The sequence below is a fragment of the Rhineura floridana genome, chromosome 9 (assembly GCF_030035675.1).
Source record: "Rhineura floridana isolate rRhiFlo1 chromosome 9, rRhiFlo1.hap2, whole genome shotgun sequence".
NCBI classification, from domain to species: domain Eukaryota; kingdom Metazoa; phylum Chordata; class Lepidosauria; order Squamata; family Rhineuridae; genus Rhineura; species Rhineura floridana.
This window is the reverse complement of record NC_084488.1, coordinates 53,813,837-53,832,092: the sequence shown is the minus strand read 5'-3', so window position 1 is coordinate 53,832,092 and position 18,256 is coordinate 53,813,837. Positions and strand designations below refer to the sequence as shown.

At 39.0% G+C, this 18,256-nt stretch overlaps 1 protein-coding gene across 4 annotated transcripts in view; it reads left to right on the top strand.

Moving 5' to 3' along the window:
- The window catches only part of TLL1 (tolloid like 1), a 201,179-nt gene that overhangs the window by 114,186 nt on the left and 68,737 nt on the right, over positions 1-18,256 (top strand). For all 4 annotated transcript variants that reach the window (XM_061584205.1, XM_061584202.1, XM_061584203.1 and 1 more), the window contains 3 exons: positions 2,803-2,908; positions 4,273-4,397; positions 17,652-17,767. In XM_061584205.1, coding sequence (XP_061440189.1) covers positions 2,803-2,908; positions 4,273-4,397; positions 17,652-17,767 — 347 coding nt within the window. The remainder of the gene's footprint in view (positions 1-2,802; positions 2,909-4,272; positions 4,398-17,651; positions 17,768-18,256) is intronic.

Sequence of the window (18,256 nt, the reverse complement as noted above, 5' to 3'; positions counted from 1 at the left end):
TGCTATCTTATACAGTCTCCATAGTCTGAAGCTGCCATCTTGGCAGTTTACTCTTGTTTGGAGAAGCTTGAAGTTGTGTGTTCCTAGGGAACTTTACGGCTGATTGATGTTCTAGCACTTGAGTGTCTGAAAACTAGACTCTTCAACCGTGCAAGACACTAGCTGAATGTCCTGGGTGTGTACGGTGAAGTATCTTTTTATATTTGGAGAAAGATGGGTTGAAGGAATATGGGAAATGAAGAACATGAGCAGTCAGCAGATGTAGATGTAGAATATGGAAAAGGGTTGATGATAGCAACTGGGTTCACACATGGTGGTGCCAGGCTCCAATAAAGATGATAAAGCTCTTTGAAAATTAAAATATGCTATACGTGATCAATAATAATGAGACTAATGGGAGACATAATTAGTTTCACATTATGTTAACAGTATCAAAAAACCCTTGATTTTTATGTTCCTTCAGCAAAAGTCAGAGTAGCAAACACAATATTAAGAATATACATTATGATGAATGCGTCAGATGGTGACAGAAAATAGTACCAGAATAGTTGTCTCCACATAGCTTTGTTCTAGTATGGCATCTTGCACAGTAAGATGGGGTTTCATAGGATTGCTAAAAAGAATAATTTGATTCCTGAGGAAAGGTTGTATATTTAAGAATGTTTACATTAAGAAATGAATAAAAAAGCTGATAGTAGTTGTGCAGAAATACTGTATATTGACTTGATTATTACTGAGTTTCTCTGGCTGAATGAGGAGTGGCTAAGCTGACCTTGCCAGGTTATGAACTGGTGATACCTGAGACTCTGGGATATAAATGTAATATTTGTTGTTGATGGGCACAGCATCAAAACTGTCAAAAATATTACATCACCAGCAGTTTTCTTTCTTTAAAGTGTCATAATAGTTGAAAGGTGTAAAAACTCACCTTTGGGTTACATTTTAGTCTCTTGGGGTTCTGTCCCTCCCCCAGCCTATTCAGTATGTATTTGTTTAGCAACTATAGCAAACAAAAATGACAGCAGTCCTTTGCTTTGCTGTATCGAGGCAGTAGAGCATAGGATCCAATACTTGCAGTACTGAGGTTCCAGCTTCTCATCCCCTTGCTCTGTCTCTGGGAGCTAGCCCATCCACAGTGCAACTGTGCTGGTGCTCAGAAGACTCTCCTATATGGTGCAGGGATGTGATGCAACAGAATTTCTCAAGGTGCTGAGGAGGAAAGGAATGCAGAGAGGCCGTAACTAATGATTCCATGCATTTTGTTCTAATGCCTTTAGAGTGACTCCTAATTTCTTAATGCCAATGAAGGTGCGCATTGGCTAGGACTTATATAGAGCTGTGCAAAAAATAAAAAAAATTAAAGAATTCAGAATCTGCTGCATTGGCTTAGACAGGAGGTCAAGTCAGAGACACAGACTGACATTGTGCTTTGCCTTATATTTGGGGCTGAGCTTTGCCTCGTTTTCTGAAGTCTTACATAACTTCCCCATTGACTAAAATGGGAAAATCAAGAAAAGGCCTATAATCTTTTTACTTTTTGGCAAAATTGGAGGAAAACAGCAGGCGTAGTGGGCCCTTCTAAGAGGATGAAGCCTGCCAAAGGTGAAATGAATAGGTGCAGGGGTTTTGTGGTGGGTACTTTTTCAAATGTGAGGGCTTTTTAAAATGGAAAATGTCCTTCCTCACTATAGTTTTGTAGTTCAGTGTGTACCAAGCATGGCTGTAAAAAACCCTCCTTGCTTTTGAGCACAGAAGAACTATTAGTCCTTCATTTCAGAGCTTAGAACCCTGGCTCACCCTTGGCCAGATGGGCAGTCTGCAACCAGGAGTGGTAGAACTTGGTCAAGGTTGCCCAGAAACACCCATCAGTGCTCCAAACAAATGTGTGTGTTAGGGGGACAAAGCTTGAAGTTGATGGGGATACACTGGACAGACACCATCTCCCAGTTAGTCATGGTTTCTCAAGCATTTTTTTGGAGCTGCAAGAGCCTTAGTGCTGCTGCTGCCCTGCTACCAGACAAACACAGTCACAAAGAACAAACACTTTCCAGTAAGTCCCTTCTGCATCCTTTCTCAAAGCTCTGTGGTTAAAAGCATAAAGGAGAGTCCTGGTAAAGTAACTTCCTGGTTGGAAGCTAGAGCTGTCAGTTAGAAAACCACACACAGACCTTCCTCCGCCTCCCCCTTCTTCCTGCCCAGTGTGTTCCATTTATGGAGAGGTTGGAGATCTTTGCAGAAGGTACAAAAATGCATCAGATTGGGCCAGAAAAGTTATAACACCCTTCTAAGGGTGGAGAGCCAATGTGGTCTAGTGGTTAGAGTGTCAGACTGGGACCTTGGAGACCAGGATTCAAATCCCGGCTCAGCCATAAAGCCCACTGGGTGGCCTTGACCCAATCACTATGTCTCAGCCTAACCTATGTAACAGGGTTGTTGTGAGGATAAAATCGGGAGGAAGAGGTCCATGTTTGCATGCTATCTTGAGCTACTTGGAGGAAAGGTGTGATATAAATGTAATAATAAAATAAATATAATAATCATAAAGCTCTGAGGTGGTTCCAAAGGGATCCACCTATTTTATCTCAGCCCATTTAATCTCAGACCACCTTGGACCTGGGTCACCTGGGATTCTGAGGAGGTCTAAATATTTCCAAAGTGGGTATATTTTTACCTCGGACTCATGTCTTGTCTGAGGTGAATGCACAGCTGTACTGTATGTAAATAGAAGGGCTGGGACTTCTGTTTTGTTTTTCTCTTTCTCTTTAGGAAAGGCTTACATGAGATCTTGCTTATGAATTATAGGTCAGGAGTACAACTTTTTGAAGATGGAGCCTGGAGAAGTGAATTCTCTGGGGGAACCATATGATTTTGATAGCATTATGCACTATGCCAGGAACACCTTCTCAAGGTTGGAGTCTCAGGTTATACCTTTTGACTTTTAATTCCATTCTTCTATGTGTATATATTTTATAGATGTATTTTTGGTGCAGGTAGTTGACAGAAGAGGTTTATGATGTTGTCACTCCTTGAGCTAATAGCTGTCAAAATGGCTCTTGTAGATGCATCTTACTATTTTATAAACATGTTCTCACACTGATGATTGATTTAATAGACTTGTCTTAAACTACGGGAAATTTGCCCCCCCCCTTAAAAAAAAGTCAACAAGTGCTCCATTGCTTTCAAAGTTTTCCAACTCATAGAAGAGAACCTTCAGGGGGAACAAGCCCTATTATGATGATAGAAGGAACAAAGTACAATACAGCTTCTCAGAATGCAAGGAGTAGAGGAGTCAGAAACCTTTCTTAATAAAGGTTATTCCAGGCTACTGTATAAAATATTCTGCCAATAATAGGATCAATGTGGAATGTTCCCAGCCATTGTATATTAGGAATTGTGTTGCTCATGGAGATAAGGTATCTTCTCAATTGTGAATGACGCTAATTTGATTATTTTTAGATTACAGTGATGGAAAACAAAATCTTTAGAAAGCACTCAGGGTATCTAATGACAGAGTGAAGCAAACTGGCTTTGTTCTTATATGCTTGCCTTTTGTATATGATTTTGCATTTTGAATAGTGTTTTTTCCCCAAGTAAAGACATATAGGTTTTCTTACATAATGATTTTTGTAAATTAAAATTAACCATAGTTAAAATGATTGCCTCTACTGTTGATCATATTTATAAAAGTAACACTTTTGTGATAGACACCTACAACCCTTTTCAAAGATTTGTTGCACTGGCAAAAAATGTTTAGAATAATGTCTGCTACTGATGTAAACAAAATCTGATCAAAACAGTCCATAAGCATAACTATATCTTGCATACATCAAGCAGTTGTGGAAATGATTGGGCACTAAAAACTGATTGATTCCTGAAAAGCAGAAACAGCATTTGAAGCAGATTTTAATACACTAATTAGTGTGCATGAGAACTAACAGTTTTACTGTGGGATATGTTGCTCTTGATATTCATTTAAAACAATTATAATTAAAATTATTGCACAGTATCAGATTACGTGCAGAACTGTTGACAATTTGCTAGGGAACAGGGACCTGAGCAGAACAATTTCCAAAACAACAAACCAGATTGATCAAGCAAGCCAACTTATGAATATGGTTTCCATAACACTGGCTGGTTTTTGTTTTGTTTTGTTTTTAGATCCTAATTTGGCCAAGAACGTTGTCATATACATAAACAAAAGTTGTATTTTGTGAATTCAAGTTTAGTTTGATACGAAACGTGATCGGGTTTCTTGGTTTCTTAATTTTTTAGGGGAATGTTTCTGGACACTATACTTCCTTCCCGTGATGATAATGGGATCCGACCAGCGATTGGTCAGCGCACACGATTAAGTAAAGGAGATATTGCACAAGCAAGAAAGCTTTACAGATGTCCAGGTACTACACTATAACATATAAACGCAATGAAGTATGATTTACTACAGTGTTCTTGAGTACTAACTGATAATTTTGAATAAACTGTACTAATCTGTTTCCATTCAGGCAGTTATACACAATTTTAAGGTGAGATCATAAGCATTTTAAAGTGTGATAACTCTGAAACAGTAGGCACTCAGTTATGAATGGCCTGAATCTGAATTTACTGACTCATGTGGCATTTCTGTGCTTGCCTATTGTAACTGTTCATTTGCTGAATATGGAGGTGGGGAAAACATGATTCATTCTATCAGTTCTTATTTAAGATATTGTACTTTAAACCTTGAGCTATGTTTAGGTGAATGATGGATTTGTTTAACATAGCAGTAGAATGAATCGAGCTTCCCTGCAAAACAATTGCCTTGAACAGCTCTTTGTGTGGGAATTGTTTATAAATAACTATAATGTTTGATCAGGCTCTCTAGCTGCAGAGAGTCTTGCACCTTGGTCCTTTGGTCTAAAGCTTTACTTCTTCGGCCACTCTCCCTCTCTTGTAGATCAGGCCCATGAAGCTTCAACAGCAGCTTCCTGTAATCTCCCTTTCTAAATATATGATTGGTCGCCATTTACCTTTGACCTTGTATAGCTTTCCTTTCCTGTCTATAGCCCTTGTATGTACAACACAGATCACCTCTTGTGTGATGCTAATCTTGCACACCTGCCAGCTCTTGTATGTTTCAGGGGCACCAGTTAGGGAGAAAGGAAAGGTAAGCAAGCCCCTGCTTCAATTTTTTCCCCCTGAAGCATTTATATCTCTGCCACACTCAGTAGTTCTACTCTCTGAAAATTATTATAAGGCATTCACAAGGCATAGGTGTGATGTAAGCATGCCAAAGATACAAATCGTGCTAAAAGGACTTGCATTTAGCCAGGTAATATAGGAAACATAAAGTTGTGCTAAGCATCATACAGGTGTGTTTGTGTGTTTGTGTGTAATTAGGTTTTTTATGGCATGAAAAGTGCTAAAAATAGTCCATAGGAATTGTGAATAAGGCACTGTAACCCCTTCACTATATTTTATATTTACACAATGAAACCCATTATTAATGGGTTGTAACATATAATTGCTGTTAACAAGCTATTTTATAAACTTATAAATAATGTGTGCATTGGAACAGAAATCCATTGAATTATTTTGTGCTGGAACTTTAATTAAGGGAGCAATCCAAGCCAAGATCTGTCAAAACTAGGGTTTTTTGGAATAGGGGGCTAGGCCGGCTATAGTGCCTCATCCTGGCTCAGCTGGAGATACACTGGGTGTAAATCCTTCATCCCAGGACTGTCAGGGCTTAGCCCAGATTTGGCTGAGCCAGCTAAGTCCCAAAAAAGGGGCTTTGGGGAATGTGACGGGGCAAGGGAAACTTACCCCCATTCCAGACTCCTTTCAGCTCGGTCACATGACTTAGTAACCCAGCAGAAGTTACATTGGCAAAAAGGGTGGTATAAGTCAAACTCTGTTTGGCTTGTTTTCTCTCTGCCAGGCTCAGGGCCATTCAGCTGGCAATAGTCCCATTCCCGAAAAGAGTTTGGAATAGGGGTAACTTATTCTGGCTTAATTTGGGCCAGTGTAAATTATGCTGGCTTTCTGTAGTTTGGATAGCTCTGCCGTATTAGGAACCACTGACCCATTGTAATGAACGATGATTTTCAACTAGGAGCATCAAAGTGTTGCCTAAACAAAAACAAATTTGTCAAGGGTAGATGCATGGCATCATGCTCTTTTATATTTTAGATTTTGCATCAGCTAGCCATGCTAGCTAGCCATAAGCCATGTTGTGCAACATGGCAGGGCTTATAGGGTAGTGCAGTAAAATAGCATGTTTTAAACCAGTTCAGCTTTTTCTATAAAGTGAGATGATGAAAAGGCTATAAATAAATTACTGAGTTAATATTTTTAAAAGGTGCTCTAATAATTTTTCCTGTAAGTGTTTGGGCTGATAGATTGTAACTGGCCCAAGTTCACCCAGTGAACTTTGTGGCTGAGTAGAAACATAGGAAGTGTCTTATACCAAGGCAGACCATTGGGCCATCTGGTTCAATATTGTTTACATTTATTGGCAGCAACTCTCCAACATTATAGCCTTTCCCAACTAGTGGGCCACCAGATGTTTTTGGACTACAACTCCCATCAGCCTCAGCCAACATTGCCAATGGTCAGGAAAGATGGGAATTGTGGTCCAACAACATCTGGTGGCCCACTAGTTGGGAAAGGCTGCTCTAATACAACACTGAAACTGGTTTGAGCCTGGTTTATTCTAATGAACTACAGTTTAAATAAATCACAGCTCCCTGAGTTCAGACATCATGGAGAACTGCAGTTTGTTTAAAAACAGATGCTTCTGATCTTCTCTTGGCATGCAAAAGAGGGGAATGGAAAGGAAAGGGGAGGATGCAAGCCTGAGGCTTGTGCAAGCTCATTCATGTAGTGGTAAACCATGGTTTCCTGTTACATCTGAAGAAGGCATGTAAGTGTTATGCTATTTTCCATTTTCTTAGTTTTTTTTAGAGTATTTTGTGACAAAGTGCAGAATCAATAGAATTCTTTAAGTTACTAACTTTGTGAGCGATTTCAAATGTGAAGAATACGCTATTACTTTCAGTGCTGGAAAAAGTGAAAATAGGTATTGTTGTGAAGGCTGTCATGGTGATGATCATAGACACACCTGTTTGCTGAATATGCATATAGTATACACATGGCATATGGCCAATTTTAGCTTCCTGGTGCAGGTACTTGCAGCAGAGTAGACCAATATATGATTGCAAAGTGCAACAATCTACACGTGGTTTGTATACTTCTCCTATACAGATGTATTACCTCTGTGGTCAAACTAGGAACAGCACAAACATAAAATCAAAAATAAAGATAATTGGGATGAAAAGATTACAGACATATACAATGTTAACAATATAATTCTGCCTATTTTTATCCAGATTGTAATGGGCAAATCTACTTGACTTAATCTCATTAAAGCCAACAGGACATTTGCAAGCATGTACTACTGGTGTATGTAATGGTATAGCCAGTCCTGAATGAATCATATGAATAACTGAAAAGAGTTCTGCAGACATAACATCACTATCATTAATATAATGCTTATGTTGTTCCACAATTAGAATGCTTGATTCCACAATTAAGTCTTAAAAACAGTGATTGTGATTGAAAAAAATGTGTGCATAGCAGAGGGAGATAGCTATATATGCAGCAGAGAATTGTTTGATATTCTTCTGCAGTAGTTCCCACTGCTGAAGACTTTTAGCTGTACTTTAGAATGAGAAGTGACTTCTGTCTTTGGCACTTACCCTTCTTTTGATTCAGAAATGGAATCAGTTATGAGTATTTTATTTTTAGAAATCTCAGGGGGGTTACTGTATTTGCACTGGGCACTGAGATACCTATGAAGAAACATTTTTTCTTTTTGTTATCATTATATGCTAAACAAATAAAGAAAATGTAGGCAAAGGAATTGCTAGCAGAGCCTGTAATAAAAATATTTACATAATAGATGCCTGGGTTCAGGGCTGCTGAGAGCTGGCAAGATGTATGATCAGGGCCCCCTCTCTAAATCTTCCTACAAACCAAATGTTATTAGTTTCTTTAAACAAGTTTTTTAAGTGACTTAGGTTGAAGGTGTATCTGCAAAGCATTGCACAATATATAACCTATATTAATTTTTATTTAACACATCATCTAACAACTGACACAATGGCTTAGATCTAGGTGATCTGAAAGACCATATTTTCCCATACAAGCCTGCTAAGGCTTTGAGATCTGCATGGGAAGCCCTTCTCTTGGCCCCACCACCCTCAGAGACACATTGGTGAGGATGTGAGAGGGGGACTTCTCAATGGTTGCTTAAAGGCTATGGAACTCCCTACCAAGGGGAGGCTAGGCAGGCCCCCTCTCTGTTGTCCTTTCCTGGCAGACAAAGACCTTTTTGTTCAGGTGGGCTTTCAGCAACTGACTGGCTGCTGAGGTCAGGGCTCTTAATGGGTGGGTGCTGAACTTTATTACTGGATCCTGGCCTGAGCCATTAAGCTGTTATGCCTAAAAAACCCTTGAAAATGCATTTTTTTGCATTGTAAAAATATTTTTAATATATTATTTTGAGACACATACTTTATATCACTTCAGGCTAATTTTTATGCTATTTCCAATGGTGTATATAGTAGTGGTGTTGTTTCCAATGGTGTATATTGCATTGTTGTTGTTTTTGTTGTTTCCAATGGTGTATATTGCATTGTTGTTGTTTTTGTTGTTTCCAATGGTGTATATTGTATTGTAGTTTTACTTAGTATAGGTCCTACAAAGGAGGTCCAGAAAATTCACGGTGCTCCTAAATTTTTTGCAAGTACTGTACGCTAGTACTGTACGTTAATATTAACTTGATACTTGAACAGGTGCTTCATATTTGGTTTTACTTACAAAAATGAAAGAAAAGATAAAAATATGCAAATTTCTTCTGGTGTGCTAAATGTACAGGCAAATTAATTCATAATGTATTCAATAATGAGATATGTGACCAATCTATACTTACCCTGGGCAGTACGAGTGCTAGTGTTTCTCTGTTCTTCTGCTTCAGCAGAATCCTCATTAGCTTTTTCTTCTTCTAATACTTCCTGAACATCTGATGACTGGCTTTCACTATCTCCCTCATCACTACATGATAATTCTGCAACAAAGCCCAAGCTGAATAAAATTGCCAGACTTTTTTTTTTGCTTGTTCATATTTTTTCTTGCTTTTCTTTTCTTTTCTGTGCTCCAGACTAGGATTGCCAGGCCAGAAGCATCCCAAACCCTGAGATTTCAGGGGCAGGCTGTAGTGATGTCACATGGCCAGGCCCTAGTGATGTCATTAACGATGATACATTAAGCACCACAGTTGCTTGGAGCATATAATTCAAACAAAAACATTTCTCTGATATGGAAATTAAGATAGAAATCTTAGCTAAATGAGGATATTCCCAGGTCCAGCCAAAGTGATGGGATCATTCCTTCTCACATGCTTAGGGAGCCTGGGTAGGGAACATTTAATCTGGTGTACTTCATTCTGGTAAGAAGGGTTTAAGTGCCCCCAGGCCAGGCCAGTCACCAGAAGGCCATTGTAGGTAGAAAGGGGCCTAGTGTTGTGGAGATGTTAGATGGGAGCACTTAGGAGAAAAGATGAATGCCATAGAACTCAATAGGACTTACTTCTCAGTAGATATGGTTTCAGTTGTGCGTTGGTAAGGCTTGACTATGGATCCTCTGCAAATATATTGATATTCAAGCAAGGTTGGCAACCCCTGCCTGGAATGTCCACTATTGGGCAAGAAACAAACTGTCATGCAACCAAAAAATTGCTTCATCGGTGGGTTTAAGGGGCTTGAGCTGAGCGCATGGGACCACTGTTGTTGCTTCTATGGTTGTAAGGGAGTGAGGCTAAAGTTAAATGAAATGGAAATAGGAAAAGAAAAACAAAAGTCAGTCATGATTTCCTAAATGCAATACCATGCCAACCACAAGACTCCTATAAGTAAGGCAGAAAACTCTGCATCCCACAACCAGTCAGGATTCCTAACCAAAAACCAAAACCAAAAAAATCCTGGCAGCCAAGGCCATAGAAATCCCCATGCAGCACAACCTGATCCAGGGGCTGCAATTAGTGCAGAATGCTGTGGCACGATTGCTGACATGAGTGAGACCCTATCAGCACTTAATACCTCTGCTCTGAAATCTGCACTGGATGCTGATTTGCTACCAGGCCAGGTTCAAGGTGTGCTTTCCATGTTTCAGGTGCTACATAGTATTTGTTCTGCTCTTGTAAGAAATCGATCCTTTAGTGTGGCTAGGGCCGGCTCCAGACATGCTGGGGCCCTTGGGCACAAGCCTGCCCCAGGCCCCGGCTCTCCCCTTCTATGATTCGTAGCAGGATTGCTGCCGTGGATTGCACGCCCCGCCATTTCCTTGCTTAACCTACCTTTCTCAGCTGTCCTGCAATTGCATACACAGCACTGTCCTTAACAAAGATGGCAGCCGAGGTTTTCCTAAGGGGCTGAAGCCTCTGCTGCCATCTTGGCGCATGGCAGGGATGCGCGTGCACAACACGTATGCTTGCTATCAGCCAAGATGGCTGCAGAGGCTTCAGCACCTTAGGGAAACCTCAACCACCATCTTTGTTAAGGGCAGCGCTGTGTGTGCAACCGCAGAGCAAGGCAGGTTAAGCAAGGGAATGGCGGGCGCTCCGAAGCTCTTGCCATGCGATCTGCAGCAGGGGAGCAGAGGGGCCCCTCAGGGGCCCCTGTAGTCTTAGGGGCCCTCGGGCCAGTGCCCCACCTGGCCACCCTTTAGAACTGGCCCTGAGTGTGGCAGTATATTATGTTATGGTTTATTTCTAGGCCGCCTTTTGGACAAAAAGGTCCCCAATGTGGCTGACATATAGAAAAACACAAATACAAAACACAAATAAGAACAATACAATTTACAAAAATTCAAGCCAACAAAATCCTAGCATTTCTAAAAAGCAACAACAGCTAAAAGCCAAAAGCATTCATCTTCCTGGTAAAGGAGAGTCCCCAGAAAAATGACACTAAAAACAGGGGTGAAGGAGCGAAGCAGATGGAAAAGCTAGCCCCTCGATGGTCCCAGCACGGTCTCACCCCTGCAATACCTCTCAGACTGCAGCTCCTCCTTAAATGTCCAGACAAAGGGGTTGGGGCAAGGCAGGTGGAAAACGCTTGGTGGAAAAACTTGCCGATGATCTCAGCACGGTCTCACCCCTGTAGCAGTATCTACGCTTTGGAACTCCCTGCCTATTGACATTAGGCAGATACCTTCATTGCACTCTTTTCGGCACCTGCTAAAAACATTTTTGTTCAGGCAAGCCTACCCAGGCATGTAAAACCTATTATGTTTTTTATCTGTTTTTAACTCATTGTTGGTGTATTATTTTGAATATTTTTAAATACCTATCTTTAACTTTTTGCCAATAATTTTATTGTTTTAATCCCTTCTGTAAACCGCTTTGAGGTTTTTTAAATAATAAAGCGGTATATAATATGTTGTAAATAAAATACATAAATAATATTGGAGTCATTGTGGCCCCTGGGTCTCTTTCCACTTTTAGGAACAAAGGAATCTGCCTTATACTGACTCAGGCCATTTGATACCATCTAGCTCAGTACTGATGACATGGACTAGCATTGGCTTTCCAGGATTCCAGGCAATAGTCTTTTCCAGAGATTGAATTTTGGACCTTTGCATGCAAAGCATATGCCCTACCAATGAGCTAGAACCCTTCCCCATTTTAAAAAAATATCTTTTAAAGTAGTTCTTTTCAATTCACTAATGAATGCACAACATACCTAGGGCAGATCCACACCAAGCATTTAAAGCACATTAAAACACACATTTGATGCACATGAATCCCACAACAGAATCATGGGAACTGTAATTTGTTAAGGGTGATGGGAACTATAACTATGAGGGGGAAACTACACTTCCCAGGATTCTTTGGGGGAAGTCGTGTGCTTTAAATGCAAGTTGGATGTGCTTTAAATGTACTGTGTGGATCTAGTTAATAATGTAAATCGTTTTCATTAATTTTTTTAAAATGGAAATGACCTATAAAGTTTACTCAGTGACCAAGGCTACTCAACATCTCTCAGCCTAATCTGTCCCTCAGGATGAAAACAACAGAGGGGAACCATCACCACCTCAAGGAAGAAGAGCACACTTAAAATGTAGAGGAAGTAATACTGTACAACCATAATGTGAAATCAAATACTTATTGGGACATAGTATGAAGAAATATTTATATAAGTATGACTATCAAAAAAAGAAAAGAAAATGGACTGCCTTCAAGTCAATTCCGACTTATAGCGACCCTATGAACAGGGTTTTCATGGTAAGCGGTATTCAGAGATGGTTTACCATTGCCTTCCTCTGAGGCTGAGAGGCAGGGACTAGCCCAAGGTCACCCAGTGAGCTTCATGGCTGTGTGGGGATTTGAACCCTGGTCTCCGAGGTCATAGTCCAGCACTCTAACCACTACACCACACTGGCTCTCATGACTATCAAAGATGTTTATTATTTACATATTCTGTGAAGATATTTAGAGTGCAATCCTATGTTTGTTTACTCAGAAGCAAGTCCCAATGTATTCAGTGGGGCTTACTCAAACATGGAAGCGTGCACAGCACTGCAACCTCAGACAACCCAAAATTCAGAATCATGCCACTTTAAGCAATTTTGCAACTGTTTTATACTTGTTTTATGGTTATTGGATTTTAAAGGGATTTATTTCTTGTCATGAGTTGGTTTCCAATCACCAACCCTACTTCATAGGGATGTTGGAAAGACTCCATATACACACACACTGGAGATATAAAATATATACACTCTATATAACAGTTTATTATCAAAACCAGCTGGTCATTGCAGAACATTTTTTTCAATAAAATCAGTATTAGTTTCCTCCATAATAACAGGAGTGACACCTAAGTAAGCCATATCTAATTGTTTTAAAAAATAGGATTGGAGGGGTAAGAAAAATTTAACACACAAACACAATCCTTTGCTATGTTCACTCAGAAGTCCCATTAATTTACAGCACAATCCTACCCAAAAGTAAATCTACTGAATTCAATGGGGTTTCCTCCAGGTATGTGGGATTAGCATTGCAGTTTAACTCCCAGAAAAGTGAGCATAGGATTAAAGCTTCATATTGGGAAGGTTTTCAAAACACTGCCCTCTTCAATAGCCCAGGAAATTTTAAACTTGTTTGACCCCTCATAATTAGAAGGGTATAACACATTGCAATGGCATTAAGATCTCCTGCACACAAGAAAGAAAAACGTTTGCTATTGATGAAAGCTATAAACTTACTGAGATTTTCAGAAAAGCAGGAAAAAACAGTTTTCTGGCCTTGCAATGGGTTCTAGATATTGCCTGTACGTCAACAAATCTCTTGTCAATCACAACTCTGATAGGAAGCCAGATTTCGACTGGACATCAGGAAAAACTTCCTAACTGTTAGAGCCATATGACAATGGAACCAATTACCCAGAGAGGTAGTGGGCTCTCCGACACTGGAGGCATTCAAGAGGCAGCTGGACAGCCATCTGTCGGAACTGCTTTGAATATTAAGCAGGCGCCATCTCTGCTATCTTTTTGGCGCCTTTTGAAGACTTTTCTTTTTCAACAAGCCTTTTAAGTTGAGAGCTATCCCAGTCTGTGTCTGTGTCAGAATTGCTTAATATGTTTTTTAATAATGTTTTTAACCCTTTAAAAAAGTTTTTAAAATGTTTTTAACACTGTTTTGTCTTAATGTATTTTAAGATTAGTTTTTATGATGTTTTAAAGTGTTTTTAGTGCCTTGTTTGCCGCCCTGGGCACCTGCTGGGAGGAAGGGCGGGATACAAATAAAATAAATAAATAAATGAATGAATAAATTATTATTATTATTATTAATAATAATAATAATAATTTCTGCATTGAGCAGGGGGCTGGACTCGATGGCCTTGTAGGCCCCTTCCAACTCTACTATTCTGTGATTCTATGATTCACTTATTGGCTACAAACCTGAAAGGGTGGGGTTGGAGCAGCCAACTATGAGCTAATTTAACAGAAATTGCAGGGGAGCAGCTGACATTTTGGTGTATATCTCTTGAACCAGACTACCTAGAAATTTATTTTATTTAAAATGAAAGCAGAATGTCCAGAGATTTAGGTGACTCACCCAGAGACCAAGAGAGGACCCCCAAAATCCAGAGTCTCCGGAGAAAACCGGAGACCTGGTAACCCTGCTCCAAACATGTATTTGTACTCCATCATGTTAATTTCACCTTAAAACAATGCCAAAATATATGCAGACTTGTTCTGTTGTGTTCTAGTCACAGACCAAATAATAAGAAAAGGTGACACACACTCTTCTTAGCTTTCTCTTTATGTGCCACTGTGGTGTACTGCTCCTTTAAAATAAGTATAGGACATGCTCGTTGAGCAAATGTGAACTGGGGCCTAGTAGTTGTGTAAATTGAACTGCTGCTTACTACTGGGGGCCAAGTAGTTCTGTGAACTATGAATTGGAGCATAGTAATTCTGATCCCAAGATGTATGTTGCACTTTGCCATCTCTGAATCATATTAATAGATGTTGGTGCTTATAGAAGGATATGCTGAGATTTAGCAACAGACATTATAGCCACTCTCTAATCTGTTGACATACTGACATTTATTTTGTAATGTATTGTTTGTTTGGTTTTTCATAGTATAGGCCCCCAGAGTCCAGATGCTGGGGATTTTGTTCCCTGTCCCCTCCTCTCCTCAGGCCTTCCTGGGTTGGGAAGCTTCACATTGCTTTGTCATACAAGCTTAGGCACTGAACAACTTTTTTCCCTTTAATACTCAGGATCCTCACTGGGCTTGCCCACCAACTCCCCCTTGGCAACGTTTGCATAGCTGTGTGCCAACAGTAATTGGGGTCTAGGGCCTAGACTAATAACAAGGGTTTTTTAAAGTGCTCCCTACACATCATTTTACAGTAGAAGAACATTTGAGGAAAATAATACTTGTATTACCTCTGAACATTTCACGCTAGACAAATTCATATTCCCAGTCATGTAATGATCAGTTTGGGTGATATTGCTAGTTATCCTTTTATAGTTTTATGATGTTTTTGTTTTATATTCATAGCATTAAACTTATTCCATGAAAAGTCTTTTAAACTTTAGGCAATCTTTCGTACCACTTTAATTCCACAGCAGTCAGCCCTGGGGAGACCCAGTATATTACTCTCTGTATTTTAGTGGAGTTACTAATGATTGCTATGTTAAAAATAAACTGCTGATAATTAGTTATGCCATTTACTCTGAAAACGTCTGGTACTGAATAAATTATTTAATGTGTAGCTCGCCTTTCATTAGATGTCATGTGACATATGCTTGGTGGAGAGGGAAATGGAAATGGGCTGCCTTTAAGTTGATTCCGATTTATGGTGACCCTATGAATAGAGTTTTCATGGTAAATGGTATTCAGATGGGGTTTACCATTGCCTTCCTCTCAGGCTGAGAGGCAGTGAGTGGCCCAAGGTCACCCAGCAAGCTTCATGGCTGTGTGGGGATTTGAACCCTGGTCTCCCATGTCATAATTTTAAGCTAAGTCAGTGCTTTTATTTAGTACTTGACATGAAGTTTAAATCCATTGTTGTCATGTGCTGTCACATTCAACCTTAAATAAGATAAAGCAGCGTGCTAACTATAGAACATAATTGTCTGTCTGTCTTTACAGAGAAACCTATTTTGGACTCCCATATGCTTAAAGATTTTGCAAATCATTTATATTTAATTTGAGTTTTGATTACAGTTGTAATTTTGCCAGCTGGCAGCTCTCAACTTGTCATTTACTGCTGATCTGATCTGATCTAGTCACAAAAAAGTTACATTTTCAGAAATGCAAATTGTTAAAACTTAAAATGGTAAAGTTCCCCAAATCTTTAGATTAAAAAAAAAATACCCTTGACAGTCAACTTATATTTTGGGTCAAAAAAAGTAGCCTGTAACTTTCTTGCTGCTAGTGCATATAAAACTATCCTTTAGGAACAAACTTGTCTATGTTGGCTACCAACCATCTAATTTTGAAATCATCTGACTGACTTTCTAGAAAATTCTGAAATGAATAGATGAATCTACCCTTAGGTGAGTTGTATAAAGGATGCAGTGCACTATGGCTTTAATCTTCCTTGATCCACATACACCAAGATGGTCATTTGTTGGCTTGTTAACAGAATTTACCAGTCAGTTATTCTGTGGGCATAGTTTGAAATCTAAGATGAGTAAATACATGGCTAACAGGGGAAAGTTAATTTCCACAGATAAGCAGCCCTTTTATGGTCAGATTTAATTTTAATATAGCAGACTGAGGATTTAGAATTCTTCATATAATCAAAGTTCATTTTGGCATCTTCAGCAAAAATTACATCATAGATCTTAAGGTGAGAATTGTCTTGAGATGATAGTACAAGAGAAGTTGAATAGCTTGACATCAAACAGTTGCAACATTGTGCCTGTTTTCTGCAGGTCTACAAAATAGTTTTGTTTTGTTTTGCTAAATGTTGGTCTGACATTAGTGAGAGTTTTTTCTAGTACAGAAGCATGGATTTATGCATGTATGCTTTTAATGAAGAGAGACCTATTTCAGTTCTAAGCAATGTACCAGGTGTATGATGTGGAACTCTAGATAGTGCACACATAGTTTTTTTATTATATCTAATTCATCTCTGTTAGAGCCACACTAGAATGCTGCACCATATGATGAGCAAGATATGATTTTAGCAACAAAAATATTTATTGTCGGTTCTAACAAATGTTGATGTTTATAGCCGTCAATGAATAGGCAGATGGCATTTTAATTGCCTTAAAATGTATGTGCCATAGAATATATTAGCATGATGTTGATATTAGCAGTGGTGAGGAAATAGTTTCTAAAGGCAATTCTTCAGCTCATACTACTGAATCAACAGGAGAAACAACAAGTTGATTTCAAAGTCATAGAGATAATTCACAATCATGTAAGAGTCAAAAGTGAATGAGCTTTACTGGCAGATAAGGGCACCAGTTTTTACTGAAAGTCATTGGGGAGGGAAACAGAAAAAAACAAATTACCATGATAGGCAGGTAAGTAGAAAACATAGTAACAGAACAGCATAGGTATAACAGTAAAATAAATGTCATGGGTTGCTATATTTGCTTTGGTTTATTAGTATTGCCACAAGACATTTTTGCTAATCTCTAAAAATATTTTCTGTTTTAAATAAAACTCATCTAACTTGAATCCTGAAGTAAGCATGTAATAGATTAAAATACTGGTTAATTTTCAGCATTAAAACAATTGCCTCACTTCTTATATTTCTGTTGTGATTTTTCTATATATTATTTCTGTGGAAAAATAAGGCTGTTTGCTCCATTTTCTTGCCTGATGGTCAGCAGTGACCTTTTAAGGACTGCTGTAATTCTGATTTGATTTCAAGTAAGGGGAAAGTACACAGAAATAATATTTTGGATAGAACACAACATCCTTGTCAGATTGTTTCAAAAATACTGCATTGCATAAAGCATCATCATGTTGACACCATGTAATTCTCCCTCTGCTGTTAATTATTCACTGTAAAGAAGAAGAGTCACAATTTCTTTGTACCTCATCAGGCAACCCTCAATTTCTATAATATCTCATTTCTTTCAGCATGTGGTGAAACTCTACAAGAATCTACAGGCAACTTTTCCTCTCCAGGGTTTCCAAATGGCTATCCTTCATACACACACTGCATATGGAGAATTTCAGTGACGCCTGGAGAGAAGGTACTTTGCTATAATTCCCAAGGGTCAGCTCTTTGCTCCTGCAGACAAATAAAACTTAATTTTATTGTTCAAGTTTCTCCTGATCATTTGGGATTTTTAAATGTTAAAGCTTCACATTTACTTTATTTATTTATGACATTTATATGCTGCCCCATAACATAAAGTTCTTTGGGTGGCTTTCAGTAAAGAGGTATGAAAAACATTTAAAAATAAAACATAAAACCTTGACAACAAAGGCAATATAAATACTGCAACACCCCCTCCCCCAAAACTGGAATCCCACACAAAGTTAAAACACTTTGGTTGAAAACTCCACTTTAAAGCTCCACGAGTGCTTGAGTGGCTTTGAGAGTGGGTTAATGAGATAAAGCTTTTGAACTGTACAGTCATCCATTTGTCTTTGGCTTTTGTTAGCAGTGCAAATCCATTCATCTCTGAAGCTTCATCTGACAATGAGTCTGTGGTCCTAATCTTCTGAGGTTTCATATT